Raw genomic sequence first — 27,810 nt, 5'->3', positions numbered from 1 at the left:
AACGCAACTAGCTCATCCAAGAGGAGATAACTCGCGACATGTTGTTGGTTGAATGAGCGAAAAGTTAACTGTTAAGACTGTTAATGTGACAGATTGTGGCTTTAAACGCACGCGCGCACACACTCACTCTCACCCTCCTAGCGACGGGGTCTTCGGGCAGGACGGGGGCACCTTCGGGTCCTTCACACGTGATGCGGGTGGCGTCTCCCTTGGCGGGGAACACGTAGAGCGCCCTCTCTCCCAGCTGCCTCTGGGTGTGGTCGTAGTAGCCCAGCCTCCGCACCCTGGACCCCACAACGGGGAGAGGAGAGGGGGGGGGGGGAGAGAGAGGGTTGGGCATGTAATGTTATTGTGTTGAATGAATGAATGAATGAACGAACGAACGAACGAACGAACGAACGAACGAACGAAATATATAAAGAATGAATGGATGATATGTAATGAATGAATGGATGATACACATATATGCGAGTATAATAAATGGATATGTAATGAATGAATGAATGGATGATGTATAATGAATGAGTTAATGGATGATATGTAATGAATGAATGAATGGATGCTATGTAATGAATGAATTAATGGATATGTAATGAATGAATTAATGGTTGATATGTAATGAATGAATGAATGGTTGATATGTAATGAATGAATGAATGGTTGATATGTAATGAATGAATGAATGGTTGATATATAATGAATGAATGAATGGTTGATATGTAATGAATTAATTAATGGTTGATATGTAATGAATGAATTAATGGTTGATATGTAATGAATGAATTAATGGTTGATATGTAATGAATGAATTAATGGTTGATATGTAATGAATGTGCGGATGGATCATGAGGGGCTACCGGCAGAGGATGGAGGGAAATGTGATGGATGGATATATAATGAATGGATGGATGATATATAATGGATGGATAGATAATGGAGTGTGTGTGTGTGTGGGGGGGGGGGGGGTGTTACCTGCAGAGGTTCTCCTGGGTGAGCGTGGAGGGTGGGGGGTAGACGCTGTCCGAGCCCTTGGGGGAGTAGCTCTTGGTGATCCACGTCACCTGCAGCTCCACCACCTGGACCTAGAGTCACATGACAAACGGTCACATGACTCAGTCACATGACACCCTGTCCTAGCCACGAGGTCACACTAGTGACGGCTGTCCTACTAGAATAGTCAGTGTTTTTTTTTCCCAATTCCAGAATGAAAATGGATTGCAGCCAGATCTTCCTCCAGCGCTGGCGCCGCCCGAAAGTGTGGGATGGATAAGTGAATTTTCCTTTGGGGATAAAAACTGTATTTATTTATCCCCATTTATTAATATATATTCAGTACCAATGAAAAGTTAGCACACACCTGGCCAAACTTTTGACTGGTACTGTGTATATATTATATCTATCTATCTAGGTCTGGCTATGAGACTGTCACATGGACAAGGCAAGGAAAGTTTATTTGTCTAGCACATTTCAGCAACAAGGCAATTTAAAGTTCTTTACATGAGACATTAAGCATCAAGAGAAAATGCAAGAAAAGCATAAAAGGTCATATAAAACGAAAGGCAAAAAAGGACATTTAAAACAAAAAGATGTTTCGTACTGAGAAAAACACAAGATAAAAGGCGAAACCTTCTCTTACCTCTTCGACCACCACCCTGAACTTGCTCTTCTTGCTGAGCACAGGTTTGACCCCTGAGAGCCACTGTACATGGGAGAAGACCTTGGCCGGACCAATCAGCACCTGGCCCGGGTAGAACCCGTAGGCCTCGTCGAAGAACAGCCCCTGAGAACGCCGGGATGGAAACAATTGTATTTTCTCTTAAAAAGGGTGACATTTCCTGTTTATGGAAAGTGAGTGAACTTAATAGCGAAAGCGCTAAAGCAGAAAATTAAATTCAGAGCACAGTTCAGAAGCACGTCAACCGCTACCTTAGAGTATTTTGCCACTGGGGTTCTAAAGGTCAATTGAAATTGGGTCACTTATGTAGCAGAAATGTGCAGTTGTTTGTGCAATTTGTGCCTTATGGCCAGAGAAAAGAAGTTTTCAAACGGAAGAAACCTACGACTACCACAATGCACTGCGCTCACTGCCTCCAGTGGCCACACCCAACGGGCGGCGCGCCAAAGCCGTGAAAACAGGCGAGATGTGGACCCAGATAAGGAACCCGCTGCCGGCTATCTTGCGCACAACCTCGAGCAAAACGGATTCGCCTATATGCTTTGGTCCCATTAATTTTCAAAGCTAATAACTCCCAGCTATTACAGTCATCTGCAAACTGTAACAAACACACAAGCACCCTCCCGCCTCAGCCTGCAGGGCGGCGCTGGAGAGCCTGCTGGAGTCAAGATGGCCGCAGCCAGCCTACCGAGTCGCTGACGTGGGGGCAGACGTCGTAGAGCTTGGCGCCGTCCTCCACGCTCATGGAGCACCTGTGGGGACATGGGACACGGGGGACGGGTTATGACTCCGCCCAGCCACCCTGCAGAACACACACGCCACAGCCATGGAGGCACCAGAGGCACCCAGAGCTCTGATTGGAGGAGAAGACTCTACCTGGCTCCGTTGGACAGCTTCAGGATGATGTGATTGGTCAGGTCGTACACTTTGCCCAGCCAGAAGTCGTAGGCTATGTAGTCCCCGTACATGAACGACTAAGTGGAAAAAAGACACACACACACTCATATAGATAAACAAGAGCTAATCGGGCCGTCACACTCATAGTAGGAGCGGCCTGTATTTTATATGTGTATTTGTATCTGTATTTTATATGTGTATTTGTATTTTATATCTGTATTTTATGTGTATTCGTATTTTTTATATCAATTTTCTGTGTGATTTGTATTTTTTATATCCACTTGTGAAGCACTCTGTGTACTCATGCTGTGAAGGGCGCTATAGAAAGAAAGCTTTACTTGCTTACTCAACATTATACCTCGTGCTCATTAAACCCTTCTAAGAATATCCATCTCTACCCGGGGTAGGAAACGATAAATCACACTAGACCATGAAGTGAATAATTAGTTGAATTCTGATCTGGGCCAATTAAAATCCGCTAAGATATTCGCTGTGTGACACTGCATAAACCCCAGGACCCTGATGAGGTTCTCCGAGGCTGTGGAGAGATGAAGGGGTGTCACATCTCCTCCAGGCCTTACCCAGATGTGCTGGAGGTCCTTGCTGTTGACGGGGTACAGCACGCAGTTGGTCCCCACCAGCTTGACCGCGCACTCTATGTCGATGTTCGTCACGATCCCGCACTGGTTGTCCTGGAAACGGGGCGCAGGAAAAAGATGGCTCGTCACGCCGCAGCCGACGCTGCTACGACTTGGACAAAAACACTGGGTATGACTTTAACACTAGGGGGGAAGGGGGGCTGTACTTACATTGACATTCATCCGTCGCACGATATCTCTAATAACCATGGATCGATCTTCGAGTTTCAGCTGTGAGAGAGAGAGAGAGAGAGGGAGGGAGGGAGGGAGAGAGTGGGGAGAGAGGAGAGAGTGAGCAGAGGTGGGGGGAGAGTGAAAAAACAGGGAGAGGGAGGAGGGAGGAAGAGAGAGAGAAAGAGAGGGCGGGAGGGAGAGAGAGAAAGAGAGAGGGAGGGAGAGAGAGAAAGAGAGGGATGGGAGAGAGAAAGAGAGGGCGGGAGGGAGAGAGAGAAAGAGAGAGGGAGGGAAAGAGAAAGAGAGAGAGGGAGAGAGAGAAAGAGAGAGAGGGGGAGGGAGGCAGAGAGGGGGAGAGAGAGATAGACGGGGATAGAGAGAGAGAGGGAGGGAGGGGGGGAGAGAGGGAGGGGGAGAGGAGAGAGGGAGAGACAGTGAAGAGAGAGGGTTAGGAAACGGCAGATGGACAGAGTTGTTCCCCGATTAGTGATTTAGCGCCACAATGTCAGATGATAGACGAGATGCCCATTGGCTGCCTGTCAGGCTCACACCGTTACTGTGATCATTGCAAAACAGCAGCGCTGATGTCAGTAAACTCTCAACAGCAGGCCGTTACTCCAAGTAATAAATACCGATGTGTACTACAGTAATACTCAGCGGAGGCTAGTACTGACTGAACCAGCGTTTGTAGGACAGACGCCACACACACGCAAAACTAGCCCGTCTAGAAGGTGGAGGTATAGCCTAGGTCTGGACTAGGCCTAGCACAGGACTAGAAACCGATACCCTCTCGCAATCGGACACGCCCCGTGACGTCAGAGACGCTCAGCATACTGGGATGACATCATGGAGAGGGGGATGAAACGGACACATCGGGGTTGAGTTACGACACATTAGGAAAAGCTCTGCCTCGTTACAAGGGAGACGCACACTGATATCTCTTCTCTCTCGAACACACACACACTCCCGAGTCTAAGACCCTGTGCGCCGTGGGGTGTGGAAATCTGGCGGCGTGACGGCAGGAAACCGAAGCGGTGTGAAGTCAAACATTGTAGGAGGAGGCTGGTCCTCGTCGGTCCACACTAACATTCGCTGTGAAATAAACACCCGAAACCCCCGAGCCTCTCGGAGGAACACTGACTCAACGCTACACAGCCTGGCTCTGGCCTAGATGCCCGTGAGAGAGGGACTGATGGAGATGGAGGGAGGGCTGGATAATAGGGATGCACCAATATGAACATTTTGGCCGATACCGATAACAGATATTAACACTGCCGTCATGGCCGATAACCAATATTTACCGATGTCGATATGTTCTGTATAAAAACACGTTTCTATGATAATCAAATGTTATAAATACTGAAAAACACATGGAAACACTGTCTCTAATTCCAAAAGATTTGGAAAAGACAATAAGTCATAGTTTTACCGCATCAAAAACAACACACGCACAACAGCAGCTAGACAGAAATAATTATCGGCTGTTCAAATCGGCCCCGTTTTGCACATCGGACCGAAACCGATATATTCAAAAAATTACTAACATCGGCCGATACCGATATGATTGTCGATATATCGTGCATCCCTACTGGACAGAGTGTAAAGGGCAATTCAACAAAGATGGAAGTCAACAATGACCAATTCTACAACCAAAGGGAAAGTAGTGTAGTTTGTTGACCGTTTCGACTCGTTATGTCCATTGGCTACATTGACACAGTGACTAAGCATCCTTCTTCCTGGTTGTCTAAAGCAGTTCTGATGGTTTCTACCGCCTGCATCTTCCAGTTTCCTCCTTGGCCCTGATCTAACAACATACAGGATAGATGTCAGCAATGATGGACGACCTCTGTCGTTTAATCATCGTGCATCATGCCTAAGCACCGCAACCCTGTTATTCCCGTTTAATCATCGTGCATCATGCCTAAGCACCGCAACCCTGTTATTCCCGTTTCATCATCGTGCATCATGCCTAAGCACTGCAACCCTGTTATTCCCGTTTAATCATCGTGCATCATGCCTAAGCACTGCAACCCTGTTATTCCCGTTTAATCATCGTGCATCATGCCTAAGCACCGCAACCCTGTTATTCCCGTTTAATCATCGTGCATCATGCCTAAGCACCGCAACCCTGTTATTCCCGTACTTCTCATCTTCAACCATCTTCTAGCATGTCGATCCACAATGTTAACACCCTCAGGGGAATTATAGCCCAAGTCAGAAGGAGCCACATCAGACACTTTTGGACGCTATCCAGCTGTTCTCTCATGTTTCTCCGTTTCCACAAAGAAAACACATTCACGTTCCGGAAACACACTCTGTGTAGTTCGTTCTATCTTTTGAAAAAGTCTCGCATCTGAGGCAGCAGCTAGCACGCTAAGCTAGCATGCTAACAGGGTAATTAGCAGGATTTGGCTAGCTGGCCCTGGCACCAAGCTGCTCCGCTGGCCAGAGTTCAGAGGGTGGCAGCCGGTGGCCATCGCCGGACTGAGGCTCTGGAGGGTTCAGGGAGGGAGGGAGGGAAGTAATTATGAGGACGATGGTGATGGCGCTGGCGGAGGAGGCAGGGAGGGAGGTGTGTGTTCTTAGTGTGGGAGATAGCGGGTAGGGCAGGGAGGAGCAGAGGATTGGACAGATTATGGTTGTAATACTGCTGTAATAAGGCTTTATCTCTAACGCTCATTCGCATGGATACACACAAGCACAGATTAACACACATGCGCGCAGCAGTTGTAACCGTACCCTGCAGCCAGGATTCTGATGAAAGGAGCGGAAGATGCGAACGATCGATCGCCATGTTCCTTCGGTCATATCTCCACTTACACGCATGTTCAGTGGTTTGATATTTAGATGTTGAACGGAAGGACAGAGAGGCCCACAACCTGTGCGCGCGCGCACACACTCACTCTCACACACACACACACAGAGATACAAGGAACACATTTCTGTGCACACACACGGACACACACACACTCTCTGATACAAGGAACACATTTCTGTGCACACACACAGACACACACACACACTCTCTGATACAAGGAACACATATCTCTGCACACACACGGACATACACACACACAACACACACACACACACTTTGTGTCTGGTCTAAATCTGTACTGAGTATGCTGAGCATGGATTAAGCCATTAGCTTGCTGCATCAGAACCACGGGGACCAATACAGGAAGTCAAGGCCGGGCGACAGGAAGTCTCACATTAAATCAATACCAATACAGCACCTCACACCTGCCATTGACCCCACAACATGACGTTTCCTGATGATGAAACTAAACGAATGAAAAGGTCACGACCCGGCTATCGCGTTGCATCCTATTATTTCCTCGTAGGACTCAGTAATAGGAACGTAATATACAAGGGCTGTAATATATTCATGAGACACGGGCAGTAATATATAATATGTACCATCTACAGAAGCAGTGGCTCCAGTTCCCGAAATAGACGCGGGGACTCAGGGGAGGCGGACGCAGCGTTTCACTACAGGCGACGGAGAACTCAAGAAAGAGGACGACATCAATCTTCTCTCCTTCACTTCCCTTTTCTTTCTTTTTGTTTTTTTTAAGGCGGGGATCACTATGGGCTACTACCGTTTCCCTGGAGATGTATTCGCTGTCATCTGTTGCCTGCTGAATGAGCTAATCTGTCCCTCTCACCCTGCCTGCACAAATCATTGCTACTCCTGTGCGTATGAAAAAAACGCACACACACACACACACACACACAACACACACACACACACACAGAGAAATAAATCAGGGAAAGAACATTCATGAACACTCAATGCCTGTAGGCCTGCCTCAGCCTTGTAGTTGTACCAATGTCAGGCACGTACAACAACAAATCGTTATTCAACAGAGCGCACACTGGCACGGCACAGCCCCAACACACAGAACACCCCCAACACACAGAATATCTCCCTTCGTCAGAAGAATAATTCCTACAGTCCTCTACCGGCCTACACCCAATCACCTGAGCTAGAACACACTGCGACCAATCAAATTAGGCCTTCGTCTGCCCCAAGGAACATCCACGCACATATGGATTAACGGCACACAATGTTACGTACTATATATGTGTAGTGAACACTAACAACTGATTGGTTGACTGATTAATCGGGTTGATTTAATGCCATTTGACATTTTTGTTTTATCTTTTTAAATCCACCACAGGGACAATAGACAACACCAGTGGTGTTAAATAAATGTTCATTATAGTTCTGCAATTTTGTGTCTCAATTCCTCTTCTTCGTCGTCTTCTTACATTCTTGTTTTGCTCTGCTCTCTAAATACCGGAATCGGCCATTGAAAACCCCATATCAGTCGCCCACTAGTGAAGGCTAAATATACAAAGACAACACAGAAGTCTGTTTCCAGGTCCACAGTAACGGGTGTTTACGGCGGCGCTCAGGAACCTGGTGGAAACCCACGCGTCGGCTTCTTTTGTTGTCGAGCGACTGTCAAATAACAAAGAGGGCGAGTCAGCGTTACGTCAAGTCTGGAAACCAGCGGTCTGTTCTGTAAGGGGGCCTGATGCTGGAGAGAGAGAGAGAGAGAGAGAGAGAGAGAGAGAGAGAGAGAGAGAGACACACACACACACACACACACTCACATTCTCACACACACACATTCTCACACACACACACCTTAGCGCAGACTGGGATTTGACTGGAAAGGGAGAGCCAGGCAGACAGGCGGTAAAAAAGCAGATCTCTGTCACTCACATCTCATTCAAGATGGAGCTAGGGGAAGGGAGTGTGCTTGAGAGAGAGAGAGAGAGAGAGAGAGAGAGAAAGAGACAGCGAGAAAGAGAGAGAGAGAGAGAGAAAGAGAGAGAGAGAGAGAGAGAAAGAGAGAGAGAGAGATGGACGGTAGCGACTGAGGCTGTGACTAGACAACCTTGGCTGCCTGAACAAAATGCTCTGATTAAGGAAGCCCACAGATTGATTACAGTGATCGATGGAGAACGGCATTTGTTTGGACTTCCCGAGCTAATTAACACGAGTCACTCTCTAGGTGGGGGTATATGAAGCAAGGAGGTAGGAGGGAGAGAGAGAGAGAGAGAGAGAGAGAGAGAGAGAGAGAGAGAGAGAGAGAGAGAGAGAGAGAGAGAGAGAGAGAGAGAGAGAGACTGCGGAGGACTGCAGCCTTGGCCACGCCTGTTACCCATAGACACACACACACAAGCAATTCATCTTCCTCATATTCTCTCTCACACACACACGATAATGCAGCAATCATCCGGCTCCACAAGCGCACATAAAAAGCAGTGTTGCAAACAGGGTCAGGTGCACATGCCACATTCACAAATGGGTGTGAAAAGATGATGACACACAGAGACACACACACACACACACGTACACCCCCCCCACCTGCCCACACCCCTACACCCCCCACCACTCAAGCCCCCAACCTCTCAGTAGACTCCTGTTGTCGCTGCTAACCAGCCATCTCTGGTCGAGGTCTATTGATTTAGACGCACCGGAACATGGCTGTACTTAGAGGGGCCGTCAACAGACCCTTCTCCCGAGATAGCGTGCACTAGAACCACCTGGTTCCTACAAGTATGACAGAACCGTGTGCCTTGGCCCATCACGTCAATCCTCTCTCTGTGTCTGCCTGCGCGGACGGAGACAGACAGAGGCGGAGGCGGGTGCAGAGAACGAGGGAAGAAGCAGGGGATGATGGGAGAGAGGCAGTAATTGGGAAACAGGGGGGAGGGGGGGGGGGCGGGGGGTGAGGAGCAGGCAGGAGAGAAGGAGGGATAGAAACTAACAGAGTGGAAGAGAGTGAACAACAGGGGAGAGGGAGGAGGAGGGGAGGAGAGGGAGGAGGAGGGGAGGAGAGGGAAGGGGAGAGGGAGGAGGAGGGGAGGAGAGGGAAGGGGAGAGGGAGGAGGAGGGGAGGAGAGGGAAGGGGAGAGGAGGAGAGGGAAGGGGAGGCGGGAGGAGACCCAGACAAACAAGTCAGACACAGATCGTGAGCAAGAGAGCGCAGGAGGACTAACAAGAGATGTGGAGATGGCTGAGAGGAGAGAGAGAGAGAGAAACAGACACAAACAGTGAGGGGTCGATATTGCAGGGGACGCAGCCTCTCTCTCCCTCTCTCTCTCTCTCCCCATTATCCGAGGAGGGTGTGGACGACCGTAGCACATTACATCACTGCTCGGCATTCCACAACACGGTCCACAGGGACGGAGGGAGGGAGGGAGGGGAGGAGAGGGGGATGGAGGATGAGGGGATGGGGACGGACGGGATGGTAGGAGTGGTGGGAGGAAGGGGGGATGAGGGAAAGAGGACTGGAGTGATGAAAGGATGGAGCGGAGGACAGGGGGCAGTAGGGGTGTCACGATACTGAAAATTTAGTAGTCGATACCAATACCAGTGAAATTCCATGATTTTCCATACCCAATTCGATACCACGGTAAAAAATAATAATAAAAATTCCCATGTAGCCTACTTCAACATACGGCCTAGGCTACTTTACTTAAAACATCATCTTCCGTCTGATTCCGTACTGTGAAAGGAACCTTACAAGACCTCGATTATCAGGTAGCCTCTCAATGACTAAGAAAACAGCAGGATACACAGGCATTATGTAAAATAAACAGACCTGAGGGGCTAAAATGTTTATTCAAGGCTTGAGCCAAGACTAATATTAACTTGGCTATCAACACAGTATCTGTTTTGTATTGGCTGTCTAGTTCTATCTAGCTGACTGAAAATAGCTGCTAGCAAATAGCAAAATAGCTGTTAGCAAATAGCAGGTTGGCCTGCAGCTTGTGGCATGTGTTATGGTCATATGTAAACTGACGTTAACTGCCATTGCAAACCTGGCAAAAAATGCATCTAAGAAATCAACTGGCTATAGAACACGCTAGTTAGCCAACGTTAGCTAGCAACTAACCTCAACAAGACGTGGTGGTTATGGCTAGTGCTAGCCAAGTTAGCAAGTACAGCAGCACTAGCCAAACAGCAACAAAAAAAAAAAAAAAAAAATATGTTTTAGGGTTAGGCTACTATTTGCCCTCTAATTTATAGTGGTACAAAATAGATTCATAAATTCGAATTGGAAATGGTTAATTTTCAGGAGACTGTGGATGGGGATGTACAGTATGTGCATGTAGCTCGGGAGGTAGAGCGGACGGCTGTGGATCGCAAGGTCCCCGGTTCGATCCCAGCTTCCGGCGTGTCCTTGAGCAAGACCCTGAACCCCAAAAATCGCTCATGTGGGGGACAGTACCTAGTACTGTCGACTCACAGCAAGAAGGTCTCCAGGCTTTTCTGTGTGGAGTTTTCATGTTCTCCCCACGTTCTCAGGCTTTCCTACCAAGGAACTCAATACGAAAAACAGGCAGAAGAACAGAGGCTCTTCAGTCCGGTCCCTGACCAAGACCTGGACTGAGCACTTGGACTGCTCCTGGCTGCCCACTGCTCCTGGCTGACTCTGGAGGACAGCTTGGGATGGGATAAATGCAGGGAACAATTTCCACCGGCGATCCCAGAAAGTAATGTGTGATCACCGTGTGGCTAAATAAAGAACCTCCTCTTCGGGGTGTAAGTATCAAGGAACGCTTATGGCCTATGACTGAGCAGTGGTGGTTAGAGCAACAGTGTGTGTGTGTGTGTGTGTGTGTGCATATCCTAAAGCCCCAAACGCACTGGAAGAGTCAATTGACGCGCTTCATTTGACTCGCCTCATTCGACGCTCCTATGGCGCACTGCAGGCGTCAGCTTTGATAGGGAACTGATTTCATTTAGACTGATTAGTCCCCATTTGACGCTCCAGAATGTAAACAAGTTCGGAGTAGAAGCGTCAAGGCAGTTTGACTCGCCTCAAAACGCTTTCGGTGCGTGATCGGCCATTTAAAACAATCGGTGTACTTCAAAACGCTAGCGTCAGACTCTTCCAGTGCGTCCGGGGCTTAAGGCCCTGGCACATTACCCTGCCCACCTCCCAACGCTGCTCGTGTCCCAGATTACGCGGTATATCCCACAGCACTTACTGTACAATAAGCCGCTTGCGAACTGCAGGACCACAGCCAGGTTAGCGATACGAGATAAGACCACCCATTCGTATCAACCCGGTGTGGTACGAAGCCAAAATGATCATTCTTGCATGTCATTGTTAGCATTGGCAAGCAAATAACCGAGTACATTTCAATTCACTCATGAGCAAATGAGCATAGATTCAAAGTTTTGTACAGTATGTCTTTGGCTTTAAGTGTTAAGTCAATTAGAGTCTGAGCTGAAGGTAAATACTAGATATTCTTGTGATAGCAGGGAACGACTGGGCTAATAGTGATATCACATTACAGCAGTGGGCCTCAAACAAGCCTAGTTAGCTGGCTAATTAACAATCCACTCATGGTGGGACAGTTGATGATTTAACATGATTGGGGGATAAGACGCTCGAGTGTGTAGGAGTGACTTGGCATGTAATTTCCGCAGTCCACAGCCCAGGCTGGACAATCCTCGTTTGGACCCAGCTGATGGATGGGAGTCACTGTGCAGTCAGGGCAGAGAGCATCCTTCAGTCCTCCCCCACCCCCATTTCTGAGATGGATCCTTCCAACCTCCCATTCATCACCAGCAGACAGGCTGAGCCAATAACAAAGCAGCGACTCAGGGGAGGGGGGGGGGTTGGGTGACGAGGCAGAAAGTGAAAAATAGAATGGAGGCTGACGTACACATGGCCTAATGCTTTCCATAGCAAAGGGCAGAGAGAGGGAGAGGAAGCAAGAGAAAGAGGGAGTGGAGGAAGAGAGAGGGGGTGAGAAAAAACAAAGCATAATAAACCTTGCCCACCACGCTGCCACCGTTTAAGTGACTGTCTCTTTAACGTCCCTGCCTTGCCGAGCAGTCTGATGACATCTACTGTATATCAAGTCATTATTTCCATTCCGTTGGCCACAACAGGCCGTTAGCTTGACGACCCACTGCCCTCTATGGCCCTGGACAAGAGAGATACTGGACAAGACAGTCTCTCTCTCTCTCTCTAACCAATAAAAAAAAAAAAAGTAGGACAGTTCTAGACAATGCTAACTATCCATCTTGACTGAGTCACAGGCCGATTTCCTGTTTTATTCCAGTATATTCCACTTCACCCGGCTGTACACTGAACTGTGCTGGCAGCTCCGTCTTAGAGCGTTGCAATCGCAACGGAGAACACAATATTCTAATGTCTTGTTCAAAATAAACGGCCTGGCGCATATGCTCGCAAACAGCCCTCAGTAAAAACAAAACCGAGCCTGGTAGAATATTGACCTGACGGCACAGAAGGGGTCGCTTCTCAAGGACAAAAAAAAAGGCAACCCTCATTAGCATACCCACCATCTGCCTCAGTCCTGCCCGTCTCTTTCGCTCGTCCTTTCTCTCCGTTTTTTCCCCCAGTCATACTTTCTTCTCACCCCATCCTCCCATTTATTTTCTTACTTTCCCTTCTTCTCTCTCTCTCTGTAACCCCCCCCCCCCACAGAGCAGTCAGCAGCGGCCGCCAGTGGCCCCCGCCACACCCTGTCGTCACTAGCCCCCCCCCCCCCCCCCCCCCCACCCCTGCCGGCCTTCTCCTCTGCCCCTCCTCCATCGCCCCCCAGCTCAGTACCGTCGTTCCCCCGAAGGAGAAGCCCCTGAGCCTGGGCACTGCTGCTCAGTCAACCCCCTCCCCCCACCATCCCCCCGACGACGACCCTTCAGCCACCAAGAACTCTTGAATAATAAGCTGTGATGGGGGGGGGGGCGACACCACCACCCTCGCTGACTACCGTTGCTACCTGCTGCGCGGCACGAAGACTTCAGGCCATGATATACTCGGTTTAATCTCCATTGTTCACATAACTCCACTGCGGACCTCATGTCTAAAGGGATGTTTAAAAGCCACGTCCGCTAGGAGGAAGGTCAGCAATAATTAAAACATTCTAGCTCAAGGTTTAAAGCGTTGCCAATTTCTCACCAACTATTCTGGCATCGCTCGCACACTGGCCAAGGTGCAGCGTCAACATCACATCGTACAGGTGTGTGTAATTGCAGACTAGCTCACACAGCTTCCCTTTAAAATTCACAGTCGTACTGTAGGCTGCGTTCCGACTCACATACTTCCATACTATATAGTATGCCAAAAATGTATGTAGTATGTCCCAATGCATAGTATGCCACATGCAGTATGGCAAAAATACTAGTATGTCCTACTACATCCGGTCGTGTTTTGCAGTATGCAAGCCAGCACACTTTTCTGGCTATTCTGACCCACAATCCTGTGCTTGGCGTAAATCATGTCACATGTGCGAGTCGCGTCGGAGGCTTTTTGATGAATCCCAGCTGTGGAAGAAGGCCGCTTCACGGACAGCGACGAAAGTGGTCAAATTTCAAGGCGCAATGTTATGACAAGGTAGTCCAATTGGATGCATACTGCATGCAAAGTGCATACTCCCTACTGGCAGCTGTAGTACGTACTGGTAGTAAAAAGTAGAGGTATGCGATGCGGAACGCAGCCATTGTGTTGTTCTTCGCCGTTTCCATCTAACAGAACGTCAGATGATTTTCGGCATACTGCCCCGACAATTTCTGTCGTTATTGCGAATTGCGTATGCATACGCTCAAGGCTTAAGGGAGAAATGCCCAAAGGACGTTCCGAGCGAACGCACGATACGCGCAGTGGCCATCTTGCCTGCGCGTACCTAGTGTGCCTTTGAAGGAGTACTGCAGCAACAGGGATCCGGGAGTGTTTTTGTTTCAGTCATGCTGTCCAGTACCCGGTGAGTGAACAGGCCTCTATTTCAGCCTCAGGCCTCTATTTCAGCCTCAGGCCTCTATTTCAGCCTCAGGCCTCTGAGTTGCAGGGGCGCCGTCGAGGGTCAGTGGGTCCCGTGCTTCACTGGGCTCCTCGACTGGCAGGAGACACGCCCGGTCGCAGTGGGCTTGAGGAAGGCGACAGAGGTGCCTAAAATTCAATAAGGTCTGATTGTAGTGCCCCTGTGTTTACAGCGCATGCCATGCACAGGCCGTCGGTCCTGATGAGGCGGATTAAAATTCCTGGCTCTCCGTTGGGAGAACTAGAGGTGGGAATGGGGTTGTGGATCTCATCCGCTCTCAATCATCCGTTCTCCATTTCATGTAGAGATGAGCATAGAGAGGCAGAGGGAAATAACTGTCCTTTCGGCCCCCGTATTCACAGACGGTGTCCTTGCCGCTGATAATGTGATTACTTACTCACCTGTTATCGTCTTCCTTATAATATTCCGCGGGGGTGGGTTCTGATGAGATGAGCTACTTTTGGGTTTTTCCTGGCTCAATGGGTCTTTGGGGGGTGATGCGCACACAATTTTGGGGAGAAACCTCAGTTTTATGCCGAGTAGCCTACCAGCATAAAAAGGCTTATATTATTTGCTGCCGTTCTGACTGAGCTCACTTTTGACAATCGCGGGAAATCTCCCGACACGACACAAAATGGATACGAAGACAAAATGTTTAAGATACTGATAACCTGTCTATTCATTATCTCGATTACTAGTGGTCCAAACCATGGACAACGCAAGAAAGAGGGATGGGCTTCACTTGAAACAAGCTAAGCTATCAAACACATTTGGAGAGGATTTGAATTGCCATTATTATTCTCAATTTTTTATCATTTTGGCACTGGTGATTTTCCTTTGGCTCTGGCTAAAATCTCTTTGGGAGGCGCCAAAAAATCCTCTATGCAGGAAAACCCCTGATATTTCTCAAGTCTGTTAAGAGGAAGTGCAACACGGCAGGTGTGCTTTTGATCACATACATACCAATTAGGGCGATCTGACGGAACGCAGTGTGGGGCGTCACCGTGGGCATCTGACTGGAACTAGCGCCCAGCGGAGGACATCTGAGGCCTGAATGTCCCTTAGGGGATACCAATTAAGACTTAATAGAGTAAAGCAAAGAAAAACATGTATTGGCCGTATGTGGCTGGTTGTGGGTCAGAGACCGATTGTCAAGCAGGCTAGCAATGTGTCTGGGCCTAAGTTCTCCCTAGGGGAACACGTATGAGGGGGTTATGTGGTTCCATCATCATTGGTATGATCAGAAAGCTCCATGGCGTCATTAGAAGGAATAATACAAGTTCAAGCTAATATGCACCGCGTGGGACACGTTCATTATACTCCCTCTGCTTGAGATGCAGGACACAGCGTGAGAAGAAACTTGTTTCCAAGTTGCCTCTTACCAACACAGCATGTAGGCCTCGCATTGAGGTACGCAAACAACTCGTTTGTTTATCTTCGCAATGCCTTGTTAATTTAACGAGCGTAGGCTTGAGGCTGTCTTGGAAATGCACAAATGTGTTGGCATTAGCGTCAAAAGTGTTTTCAGGGCATCATATGGACCATTTAAAGGGGGAAACCAAATTAAAACGCCATACTGTGTCTGCAGTCGAATACGAGGTTCTAGTTAATGGATTTCTGTACACTGATCTCTACAGGGAGGTAGGAGTGGAGAGATCCAAATCGACGTTGGATGCGGAGGGAACAAACAGCATACTGAATCCTGGGGACGCCGCATCTTGGAAACGTGTTTAGTTTTTTTTACATACTGCGCACGGTGGTAAATTATTGATTGGAAAATAGTTGCTCAGGATGTGTAATGAAATGGGCACAAACTAAGAGGAAGGTAGTCTCCCTCTCGCACAAGCATATTCAAGCACAGATCAAAAAAACAAAAATAGACTAGTAGGCCCATTTTTATATATAATATATATATATATATATATATATATATATATACACACACACACACACACACACACACACACAAAACATGCATATACTATACATACAGAGGAATAGGGCTTTGAGGCCTAGAACGTGACTGGGCATTGACGCAGAGCAGCTGAGTCACCCCAGTGATCATGTATACACAACCCTGACTCATTGTTCTACAACACACACACAAACACACACACACACACACACGCACACACACACACATCCATCACTCAACCTTTGTCCTAACCTTTGTCCCAACACTGACTCTCCGTGGCTAGAACTTTACACATTTAGTCCACAGGACAAAACAGGCCTGTGCAGCTCCCACTGACGGAGCATCTTCTAGCTCCGTCCCTGCTCTACCCTGCCTCCATGTGACCCTCTTCCATAAGGCCCTAGAGAGCAACCTTTCACTGCAGCAGAAACCCATTAGCTCTATGGGAGATCTCTTATTTGGCTTGGCTTGGACACTGCAGGACAGTTTTGGGTACAGGCTTTAATCGAGCTGCAGCACTGGACATTCAGTATTCTTGATTTCAGTGTTTATTGTGCAACCGCATTAAAGAGATATGCCTACAGTTGTGGAAAACCTCTCAATCCAACGTTGCCTAGTGAAACTGATGGAGAAATGTGGAAACTACAAGTAACACAATTGAACTCGCACCAAGCTAAAATCAGTTTACCTATATGAATTGATTATTGTTTTCAAGGTTCAGCCATCTGTAAATTGCAGTCGTAACTCAAATTGTTGCCAACTCCTTGACTGTCCAAAGAAGGCAGTCAAGGAACTGGGGATGGTCCTCGCTTGGTGCGCTATTTTATGATATCTCATGTGATGTGATTATAGACAGCTGCCAGATTGCTACACTGCTTTACTTTTTTAGGGATGTTAGAATACAAACAGTCGTTTGTGTACAAAAGGGGAACTTGTGTCCTTTTGACTATGTTCCATTGTGCATCGGTATCTAGACCAATGTTCATAGATATCTACACCAAGCAAGGTGCGCTTATGAACATTGGCAAGACAATTATTCAGATTTAAGTCATTACAAGATACCATAAAGAACATTAGATGAGCCAATGGTTGCATCACAGTTTTATTTGCTAGCTAACCCGGCTAGCTTCACGAGCTAGCTAGCAAAGTCACACCCAATAGGACTGCAGAACCTGGTCGAAATGTTTGCTGCATGTTAGCAGCTAGCCAGCAGCCTTGCTTAGACTAAGCACGAGCTAGCTAGCTTGTAATTAGCAAGCATGCTAACTAACTAACCGGATTGACTAACTAACTAGCAATAGCAACAGCAATATTTACAAAACCAACCGTTGAGAACAGCCCTATTCCCCTGAAGGCTGAGCCCGGGGACGTTGTGTAAACATTACCTTTGTTTCCCGCATGTCTTGCTTCCCTCCCTCCGGGTACCACTGCACGCGCACAAACCCCCTCCCGAGAGGCCGCCGTGTGTCCGCAGCGCCGCTCTCCGTATCCGACCCACCGCCTCCACCTTTACCACCTCCTCCACCTTTACCACCGCCTCTACCTCCGCCATCCGAGTCGATGTTTGAGTCCGAGTCTGAATCAAACTCCTCCTCGCCGTACATCATTCTCACAAGGCCGAACCGGACCGAGCCACGATACCGACCGGACACTAAATCGTGTGAGAAAAGCAGTCGCTGGGAGCCTCCTGCAGAAGGAGAGAGCGCCATGGAGGGAGGCTCCGACCCGGGACTGGCGGCCGGGGTAGGAGATGGGGATGCTGCGTCTGTTGCTATTGCGTCCGATGCTACGGGCTCCGCCATCGCTGCTGTTGTCAGGGAATGATGCGGAAGACCGAGCGGTGTGAGCGGGTAGAAGAAGGAAAACCTGTAACCAGGGAAGTGCACGTGTTGACGTAGAGACGTCATCAGGGCGTTGAGCGCGCGCCGCGCGGCTGACAGGAGAGGTGCGTCTAAAAAGATGACTAAAAGATAAACATGCTACTCTTATTTCATTTTCTCCCCCAAGTTAATTCAGTAGCCTATATGAGTAGGCTTATAAGTATGGTCTTTACCAAACGGGAACATTCAAGTCTGATATTGCTTTCTCCGCTTGGTGTCAGGCTGCTCTGCAGGCAGATGCAGTAGGCTAGATGTTGTTTAGCCTTGAAAAGCCCTCGCCCCACACTCCTCAGATGCAATTTATTAAAAGTTCATATAGGCAATAGGCTATTATTGGATGATGAATTTTAGTTAAGCGTGATTGTTAATTGTTATTTGGGCAGTAGGATGAGTGGAAGTGCACTCTGAGCTACGCCAGGCTTCCTATGACTGAAATAATTACCACGCCTATTTCAATGATTTACATAAAGTGATTCATAGGCTACAAGGAAATCTGTTAACAGCAGTTGTAAACCCACCAGTAGGCTATATCAGGTATTATCCTCTTTTTAGAGTCAACACATTATGCCATTGCAAAGATAGGCCTATACAAATCTAAAATAATCATTCATAATAAAAGCTTGAATATTTATCAGTGAACTTTCACCCACTCTGTCTAATCTGTTTACAGATTAAATGAAAATATCACGGGGGGAAACCTCAACACAATCTTGGGATCCCTGATGGAAAGTTCCCCTGAAGAGTCACGTGAGGTGGGAAGGGGATGACTTCACGCTGTTTGGATTATAGAGGCTAAAATCTAGCGTGCGTGACCAATAATATGCTGTAGATTGCCATATAGTATGTTATATGTTGTAAATCTGTAGTGCGTATTCACACCTTGTTGGAATAGACTATCTAGTCTACAGAGTAGGCCGTGTCACACCGAGATCGTTTTATATGCAACTGAAATTGTATTGCTAATTAATATTTAAAAATACATGGAATTCATCCTCAAGCCTTAAAATCATTGCTTGTTTCGAGGTGGCACAAGGATAAAGAATAGGCTACCCCTGACAAATCCGATTAAACATGTTTATTGTTGAACGTATCTTTCAGGGTGGGAAAGGATTTGGTCAACCAGCTGCTTGATCTCATTAAGCACCAACGGTATAAATACGCACGGCGCACCAACCTCACTGTCATTTGGTCTATTGAGTGGACTAGCTCACAGAAAACACTAAAGAGATCGATCTCAATTTAATTAGGAAAATCGAGTAAAAATAATCGGTAAATTGTTGACTATTGGATTTTTGAACTCAGACCATGTCGGTAGTCAGCGCCTTGCCTTTCATGAGACCTCTCCATCTGGGCTCCCAGATCTCTCCGTCGCGCCAGCGTCGCCACACGCTCCCGGCCAGCGAGTTCCGCTCCCTCAGCCCCGAGGACGCAATCAGCGTGTTCGAGATCGAGAGAGAGGGTAAGCACATTTATTTGACTCACCTTGAATTTTAAATGGTCTAAATTGCAAAGTTTATTCGATCCTATGATGAGAAACAATGTAGGGCACTTGGTCATGTTTTCTGTTTACATGGTGCTTCTTTCAAATGAATGACCAGATAAAAAACAGATACTTTACACACACAATAATGTATAACCTTTCTTTCATGAGTTTATAATGGTAAAAATTTAGAATAACTATCCCTTAGTAATAAATACATAAAAATACATAGAGAGATCATTCACAAATTGTTAGTTAATATGTTTGTTAATATTGATTAATGATTCACAACTATTCCTTATAAATAGCCTAGTTAATAGATCATTCACAGACTGTTAGTTGATGAGTTAGAAATGCCTTTTTAATGTTTGTTAATAGTTGCTTAATGATTTAAAACAATGCCTTACACATAGTGAATAGATCATGAACAGACTATTAGTAAACATTTGTTAATAGTTGATCCACCTACTGCTGGCCCCATCTGGCCTTCCATTAGGGCCAGATCACAAATTAATAAATGTTTAGAAGTGAGTAGTAAACTATTATTAAAGGAATAGTTTTAAATCATTAACCAACTAGTAACAAACCTTAACAAGTCATTAAGAATTCATTAATCAATAGTCTGTGTATGATCTATTAACTATTTAGAAGGGATAGTTGTTAATCGTTACCCAACTATTAACAAACATTTAACAAGTCATTAATAAGTCATTAACTAACCATTTGTGAATGATCTATTAACTATTTATAAGGCATAGTTATTCTTAAGTGTTACCAAAAAAAGGTAAGGTATGAAGTATATAAATGAGTGTAGGCCTCCATACCACATACATAATGACAACCCTTTGTTATCCTTTCCCAGCCTTCATCTCTGTGTCGGGCGAGTGCCCTCTCCACCTGGACGAGGTGCGTCACTTCCTGACCCTGTGCCCTGAGCTTTCCATGGGCTGGTTTGAGGAGGGACGGCTGGTGGCCTTCATCATCGGCTCGCTGTGGGACCAGGAGAAGCTCACCATGGTAGCTCACCTGAAAACTGATGAATATGATGGATCATAAGTCTATATCCCATATATTAAACTAACATATCTTTTTTAAAAGATAGTATTTGAAGTGATATTAGTTCAAAACAGAGGAGAAACGTCTGCATTGTGTCTTTTATTGTATTAATAGGCAAGGCAAGTTTATTTTGTATAGCACATTTCAGGAACAAGGCAATTCAAAGAGCTTTACGCGAGACATTAAAAGCATCAAGACAAAGTGCAAGAAACACATAAAAGGTCATATAAAGCGAAATGCAAAAAAGTAATAGATGTGTCTATTCAAGTCACAAGGATGACAATGTATTTGGTTCAGAAACACCAACTCCAACGTACGTGGCTCAATACGGCTCGTCATAACGTACGTCCTTCCTGATTCCTTCCCCCTCCAGGACGCCCTCACCCTCCACAAGCCCCACGGCACCACCGTCCACATCCACGTGCTGGCCGTCCACCGCACCTTCCGGCAGCAGGGCAAGGGCTCCATCCTGATGTGGCGCTACCTCCAGTACCTCCGCTGCCTGCCCTGCGTGCGGCGCGCTGTGCTCATGTGCGAGGACTTCCTGGTCCCCTTCTACCAGAAGTCCGGCTTTAAAGTCCAAGGCCCCAGCGAGATCACCGTGGGCCCGCTCACCTTCACGGAGATGTTCTACCACATCAGAGGCCACGCCTTCATGCGCCGCAACAGCGGTTGTTGAGTGGCGGTGGGATGTGGTGTGGATTCCCCCCCCCCGCCCCCACCCTGCAGTCTGTCTCCGTGGGGTGGAGGTGCGGCCGGTGAACGGTCTTTAAGAGCAAGCATGTGGCCAGGAGCCCGTCTGTTCTCACTGTTGTACCACAGGGTGTTTCCTGTCTGGTCAGGGGTGTGTTACAGAAAGCAGAGGACCTTGGCGAGACCAGAGCTGTCTCTGCCATCAAAACCCCTAATGCCAACTTTGACCCACATGGTCTTTTGTATTGAATGAAATGTATTATAACTTAAAGGAGTAGTAAAGGGAAAATGCATGTTTAGCCCTGTTTTAAGGTTACTTATGATCATATACAATGGTTCAGATCAAAACGTTGATAATTGCTCTACCACCGTTTAGGTCCTACAATGGATGTGGGTGGGCACCTTGAAAAAATGTTAAACTCTCGATCTGAACCATTATATACGATCATAAGTAACCTTAAAACAGGGCTAAACATGCATTTTCCCTTTACTACTCCTTTAAACTAGTGCACTAAAAGTTCTTAGCCTTTAAGTTTTATGCCCAAAGATTTGGCTGCCTATTAGAAAAAAAGGATAGACTGAGAAAGAGAGGCATTTGCGCTAACTATAACTAATTTTTTTCTCTATTTTGTATAAAACATATCTGGACTATGTCCACGATGATCAGTTATCTGTTGTGAAACGAGAAAATGTTGGACAGTGTATGGTGTCAGGCTACTGTGGCTTCTGGCTCTTAACTCCACTTTTACTATGGTCTCTTGTGCTCCAAGGTACCACCTGTAGTGTGTAACTATTTTTAAAGATGACAGTGGACTTACATGTATCCAACATTGCACGTGTTTTGTTATTTTCCTGTATGCCTTTTGAAAGCTCTGGGCAAGTGAAGTAGCTTGGTGGATTACTCTATACAATGTACCACTTATAGAACCATGATCTCTTGTACAGTATTTGCTTGTGAATGTATTAGAGACTATTAGGCCTAAATGTTATGGGGTTTAAATAACAGTTGAGGGGTATGAGTAAACAAGTCTGTTTGTTAGTCAGACTCTAAAAGCAATAACAGCATGTCTCTCTCCCCAGGCTAGAGGGATTTAACAGCTAACCTGTGTGCTACAGCTGCTGTTGATCTCCATTAGTGGGTATTATTGTAGTAAACTTCCAAGGATTTACCAGGGCACCTGTTTACTGGCAGCAAAGCAGCATTAAGAGTAGGTGTCTGTCTGGAGGACAGTAGACTACAAGAATAGTGGTCAAATTCTAGATAGAAGCATGGAGCTGTAATCAGATTACCAATAGAGCTGTAATCAGAGTGATTTAGTAGACTACACAGGCGTGTTGATCTGTAGTCAGTGATTTAGTAGACTACACAGGCATGTTGATCTGTAGTCAGTGATTTAGTAGACTACACGGGCATGTTGATCTGTAGTCAGTGATTTAGTAGACTACACAGGCATGTTGATCTGTAGTCAGTGATTTAGTAGACTACACTGGCATGTTGATCTGTAGTCAGTGATTTAGTAGACTACACTGGCGTGTTGATCTGTAGTCAGTGATTTAGTAGACTATACCGGCATGTTGATCTCTGAATCACAGCCTGGTTTGCCTATTTCTCTTTCATGTTTTTAGAATTCATATCCTAATGTTGTTTTTTCCTCTCAAGTAAACCACCACCTCTGCCTACATTAATGTCTTGAATCAAGACATAACTGATTTTTATAACATTTTGTAATTAGTAAAATAAATAATCTATTTTTCAAATGTTCTGTTTTCGACTGTTTTAATTGAGCTTCATTTTGCACTTTGAACACACATTAACACTAATTCACACGAGTAAATTGAAACACTACTAGACTTTTTATTTATTTTCAGGGACATTGTGATTGTTTTATACACAATTTGTTGAATATAATATAAAATGCACCAATATAACAATCTCACTTAAGAGGACAATTTACAAACTATTCCTTTTTATTCCAATAAATAACAACATTAATTTGGTCCAATTGCCAATGTTGTAATATCTTTGATACACTATTTTTCAAGGCATACAGTCATTCTTCAAATGAAAGACACTCAGATTCAAAGCTTTGAAACATCCCAAAAAGGCACTGTGAATTCCTATCCAGAGGTGGGGATTGAAAAATGGAACCGATTCCTGTCCATCACTAACAAATATCACCAAAATATACTTGGCCATAAACACCACCAGTTAACCGGTGAGCGAGACAAGCGACTAAGCAAAGGTTCCCCCAAATTAGCTTTCCACAAATAATGCATTTCAACTAGTAATCCACTTCCTAGGAAATGGTTCTCAGCAGTTTGGGGCAGAACCTCACAGGGCAGAGAGGAAAAGTGTGGCTGTTTCTAGAACCCTCCGGTGAATCGGGCCATCCAGTAGCAATTCCCCTTTGCTCTTTGGAACATATTTATGACACAATGACAGATCAAACATTTGATCTATATTTCCATGAAACATCGAATTGCCATTAAAGACATGCATTACTCAAAAACGAAATTAAAATAAAATCATCAAGTGAAGAAACCTAGAATCCCTTAACAACCAGTTTGAATGAAGTTTAACGGTAGCAAAGTAAAAAACATAGGTCAGGTCCAACAGTGACATGGCACAATTATGGCTATTATCATACAATCATAGTGTGTCAAGCTGGGTTCAGATAAAATAGTTGCGACAAGACACTAGCTTTAGGACATAAGTACATCCCGTCATGAGTCTTTCCGTACATAATATTTCACGTTGAATCTTGAACACCAGTTTAAGAACTTTCAACGTTCCAAATAGGCAGTTAACACAGCTGCCTCGGCTGTTCCATCTGAATTTGGCATTAGCACTCCTTGAACTCAAACCACCAGTTCCTATGGAATTCCTCATTCTACTGTAGTATGCATGGTCGAGTAAACGAGTATACTGTGTACTATAGGCAGCTTGGGTTTTCAGATTTGGTAGGATAGGTCAGTTGTCATACATGCTGGCAGAAAAAAAGTATTTAAAAAGATGTAAAGATGCTATAGTTAAAGTGGTGATGTTTGATGGAATTCTAGCATCTGTTACCTAAAATGTAACTTTCATAAAAAAAGACCCTTGCTGCTCCTGGTCCATAGCTAATCTTTGAACTTTAGTTTTACACTTAGTGGCAATAAGCAAAACATGGGAGTACAAAATATAAAAATCATCTATAGCTCTGAGCTGAAACAATTATACATGTAACTCTATGTTTCATACATATTCAGTGGTATATTGATAGGCTCACAAGAACAGCTGATAGACTTTGAAATGGAACAGAATGAAATGTTTACATAGTCTTAGATGCATCTAGTGTTGTAGAAAGTAGAGTACAAAAGGTAACATAAGAGGCCTCTGTTGTATATTTGTGAAACACATGGCAATAGTATCCACCGCGGTTACCATCATCTATATCCAACTACAACTGCATCTTCAGTCAAGAGTCCAAGGCTCTAACTTGGCCAATACAGTCTTTAAGACGGCCAATCATGTCCGTCTTCCGGCCCTTAGGATAGGGTCGATAGGCCAGGTGCACTCTCACTTTCAAACCCATCTCCCCTTAAGAGTTTCTCTTCCTTAACGGTTTTTCCACAGCGCTTTCTTTCCAGGCCCTGAGGCCTGTTAAGCATATTAGCATATTGGTTAGCGAGTTAGCGTTCGCCAGTGGCCTGACGGCTAGTGCACCACGTGGTCGATGTCGTACTTCTCGCAGAACTTGCTGGTCAAGGGCAAGCAGGTCAGGTGCTCCAGCCAGTGCCAGTTGATGGGGTAGATGTAGAACCACACGATCAGCGAGGAGAGCAGGCCGAAGTAGACCAGCAGAGAGAGCAGGATGAGGACCCGCTTACGGTACTTGTCGAAGGTTCCGAAGGTGACGTAGGGCAGGAAGGAGAAGGAGAGCAGCAGGCCGCTCAGGAACCCGAAAATGTGGGCGATGTTGTCGATCCAGGGCAGCAGGCCGCACAGGAAGAGGAAGAGCACGATGCCGACCAGCTTGAAGAAGGCCTTCCAGGGTTTCTCCAGCATCTGCCAGCCCTGGAAGAGCTCCACGAACAGGCAGGCCAGCAGCCCAAACTGAGAACCCGCCGGGCCAACCTGGACAGCCAGAGAGAGAAATCACATACGTCATGCAGAAGGCTCAAACTTAAATTCACCTATAACTCACCCACAGATATGCCCCGCCTATCTAACATGGGCTAGCGTCTCTCATTTGCTGTTACGACCTGTCACTCTTTCAATTTTGAACCATTGATACGCCCTCGGAACACCAGCTCGGGGCGGCGAAGTGGCACAGACTCTATTATGTAGCATGCAGAGCGCAGCGATTCTGCGTAATATTTGAGTCTGGAGAGAAACCATCTCCCTGCTCTCAGAGCAGAGGACAGTAGGCATCAGGCAGAACAGGCAGCGGGTGTGGACACAAAACGATGACACAAAATAGTGCGATGGGTCGGAAGGTCGGATGTGAACGAATGGGTGCGGAGGACAATCTACTTCGTAGACAAACTGGCGAAGCTCAATGGGTAATGGGGATGAATGGTACTGTTGTAACGGCGACTTTACTGAAATCTGCAAGCGATCCATAAACATCAATCTTTTTTGGGGGGGGCTACCTTACTCAAGTCAAGTCTATAAAGGTTATCGCATTTATATCAGTGGTGGACGAAGCCGACATGGCCTAGTATTAACCTCATGACAAGTGAGTCCCTGAGCATTAGTTCCACCAGACAAAAGGATTGGTGCCAGAAACAAGCATTTAATCCTGCCTCAATTCCAACGCCAAGTTTGGACACTAATGTCGATGTGAGGTCTGGATTTCAAGGAGGGAGGGGGGGGGAGAGAGAGAGAGAGAGAGAGAGAGAGAGAGAGAGAGAGAGACCGACTATACATACACCCTAGACACATGGCAGACCTGCCCCACTCACCTTCTGGCTTTGTGCTTGGCCTGGCGCCAGTCAAAGACAAGTATCAGTGCTAATCTGACTACCATTGAAAGGAAGTAGCAAAGAATCTGGCTACTATGCATTTAACATTAGTTTCAAAGGGTTTTGGACCACTGCAGATTTTTCAATGATCACTTGACCTCAGCATCAATAAAATGTTATCAACTTGTCTGTATAATGTCAACTTGCCCATATAATATCTTTATGACCGATATCATTTGGGTTTCCCAATCCATTGTCAACATACTGGTCAGTGGTCACATGCAGTAGGGTTATCATCTCCCTGGTAATCTGGCACTGATCCCGTGGGAATCATCATTGGCCTCCAGGTGGTTTGGCTCGCCACCGCCTAAGCGCTTCAGATCACCTCGCACGCACACAGGCCTTCATACGGTATCCCCCCGCCTCTCAGAGTGATGGCTCTTCGTCTTAATTCTTTTTGGCATGTGACACGAGTCTGATGTCAGAGCACGTCTACGTACGTACGTCCAACCGTAGGGAGAGATTAGAGGAGGCGGTGGCTGGTTCCACTCAGAGGTGAGGTGATGCCTTGACCTGGTTTTACGGGAGCACGACCTTTTGAAGTGCTGATACCCCTACCGCAAAACCAACGGCGGAGGTCGTACGAGAACCTTCTAGAACGTGTTTTCTCGTAAATTATCGATTGAGCTGTAAGAGCAAATGGTGTTCCAGTTGACCCATCTGAATACAGTCAAATGAATGTCAGCTGATCGCTGAGGGTGTCGGTGTTTAGTCATCTGTGACCACATCGCAGAGGATCTCTTTAACTCCGGTAATGAGATAATACGCTCTTATTCAAACTGGCCTGTAAGTGGCTTGCGACGGACCTTCGCTGTGCCTTGCCCATGTGTTTCTCGGGACTATTTCAGGTCCTGCGTTGGGGATTTCTGGCCCCGGAGTGGCATCACAGACGGGATCACGTACAGCATGGTGTGACACATCGTACTGTAGCACGTCAAGCCACATCGGGCTGCAGACGGGGCTCTGAGTCAGGTCAGCTTGTGTATTTACAGAATTTATGTTAACGCCGATATGCATGTTGTAGTGATTACACTATCAGTGCAAACATGAACAGGGTAAGGCATGGGATGCTGGCTAGGGATGTGGTGTTCCACATCAAATTAAAGGCGCCAAACCAAAATTGTTATTCAGTGGTCTGTAGAGATGGGTATCGTTAGGATTTTATCGATACCGGTACTGATACCGATATTGCTCATTGATACCGATACTTATCGATACTCTTATCGATACTACTCTACCACTTTGGGAATGATACAATGAATGGGTCGAAGTTTCTGTCTCAGTTGGCCTTCATTTACCTAGTGGACTGTCACTGTAATAAAGTGATCCTGTGTGATACTTTTTTCAGCGATCGCTGGTTATGGCTACTTTTTACACATTGGCAAGCTGTCTCACTCCTCAACAAGACACCATGATAACCCCTCAATCATCATATGCAATGTATACAAATGCATGCACAGGCGTGTGTGTGTGCCGTATGTGTAAATATGGTTGGTGATTATATGTAAATGTGAGACTGTAGGGTAAATGTGGGGATTGTATGATAAAGGGTTTGTACTATGTGTAGCACTGTA

At 46.3% G+C, this 27,810-nt stretch overlaps 3 protein-coding genes across 4 annotated transcripts in view; 1 reads left to right on the top strand and 2 right to left on the bottom strand.

Annotated features, from left to right (window-relative positions):
- Positions 1-17,934, bottom strand: part of ube2o (ubiquitin-conjugating enzyme E2O) — a gene marked incomplete at its 3' end in the record, with an annotated part of 29,881 nt that extends 11,947 nt beyond the window's left edge. The window contains exons 1-8 of the mRNA XM_084441271.1: positions 17,506-17,934; positions 3,382-3,441; positions 3,154-3,264; positions 2,552-2,649; positions 2,364-2,427; positions 1,637-1,780; positions 973-1,082; positions 134-284 (exon numbers count right to left, since the gene is read on the bottom strand). Coding sequence (XP_084297397.1) covers positions 134-284; positions 973-1,082; positions 1,637-1,780; positions 2,364-2,427; positions 2,552-2,649; positions 3,154-3,264; positions 3,382-3,441; positions 17,506-17,922 — 1,155 coding nt within the window. The 5' untranslated portion in view covers positions 17,923-17,934. The remainder of the gene's footprint in view (positions 1-133; positions 285-972; positions 1,083-1,636; positions 1,781-2,363; positions 2,428-2,551; positions 2,650-3,153; positions 3,265-3,381; positions 3,442-17,505) is intronic.
- Positions 17,935-19,305: 1,371 nt separating this feature from the next.
- On the top strand, positions 19,306-21,215 carry aanat1 (arylalkylamine N-acetyltransferase 1; the record flags this gene model as incomplete). Its single annotated transcript, XM_084440525.1, has 3 exons — positions 19,306-19,459; positions 20,343-20,497; positions 20,910-21,215. 3 exons carry the CDS (start codon positions 19,306-19,308, stop codon positions 21,213-21,215), a joined length of 615 nt encoding a protein of 204 aa, XP_084296651.1.
- Positions 21,216-23,081: 1,866 nt separating this feature from the next.
- Positions 23,082-27,810, bottom strand: part of LOC311311411 (inactive rhomboid protein 2-like) — a 32,741-nt gene continuing 28,012 nt past the window's right edge. For both annotated transcript variants that reach the window (XM_084441112.1, XM_084441113.1), the window contains one exon: positions 23,082-25,346. In XM_084441112.1, coding sequence (XP_084297238.1) covers positions 24,927-25,346 — 420 coding nt within the window. In that variant the 3' untranslated portion in view covers positions 23,082-24,926. The remainder of the gene's footprint in view (positions 25,347-27,810) is intronic.

Source organism: Borostomias antarcticus, assembly GCF_949987555.1.
Source record: "Borostomias antarcticus genome assembly, chromosome: 7".
Lineage (NCBI taxonomy): Eukaryota > Metazoa > Chordata > Actinopteri > Stomiiformes > Stomiidae > Borostomias > Borostomias antarcticus.
Note: the sequence above shows the minus strand (reverse complement) of the source record. Positions and strands in the feature narration are given on the sequence as shown.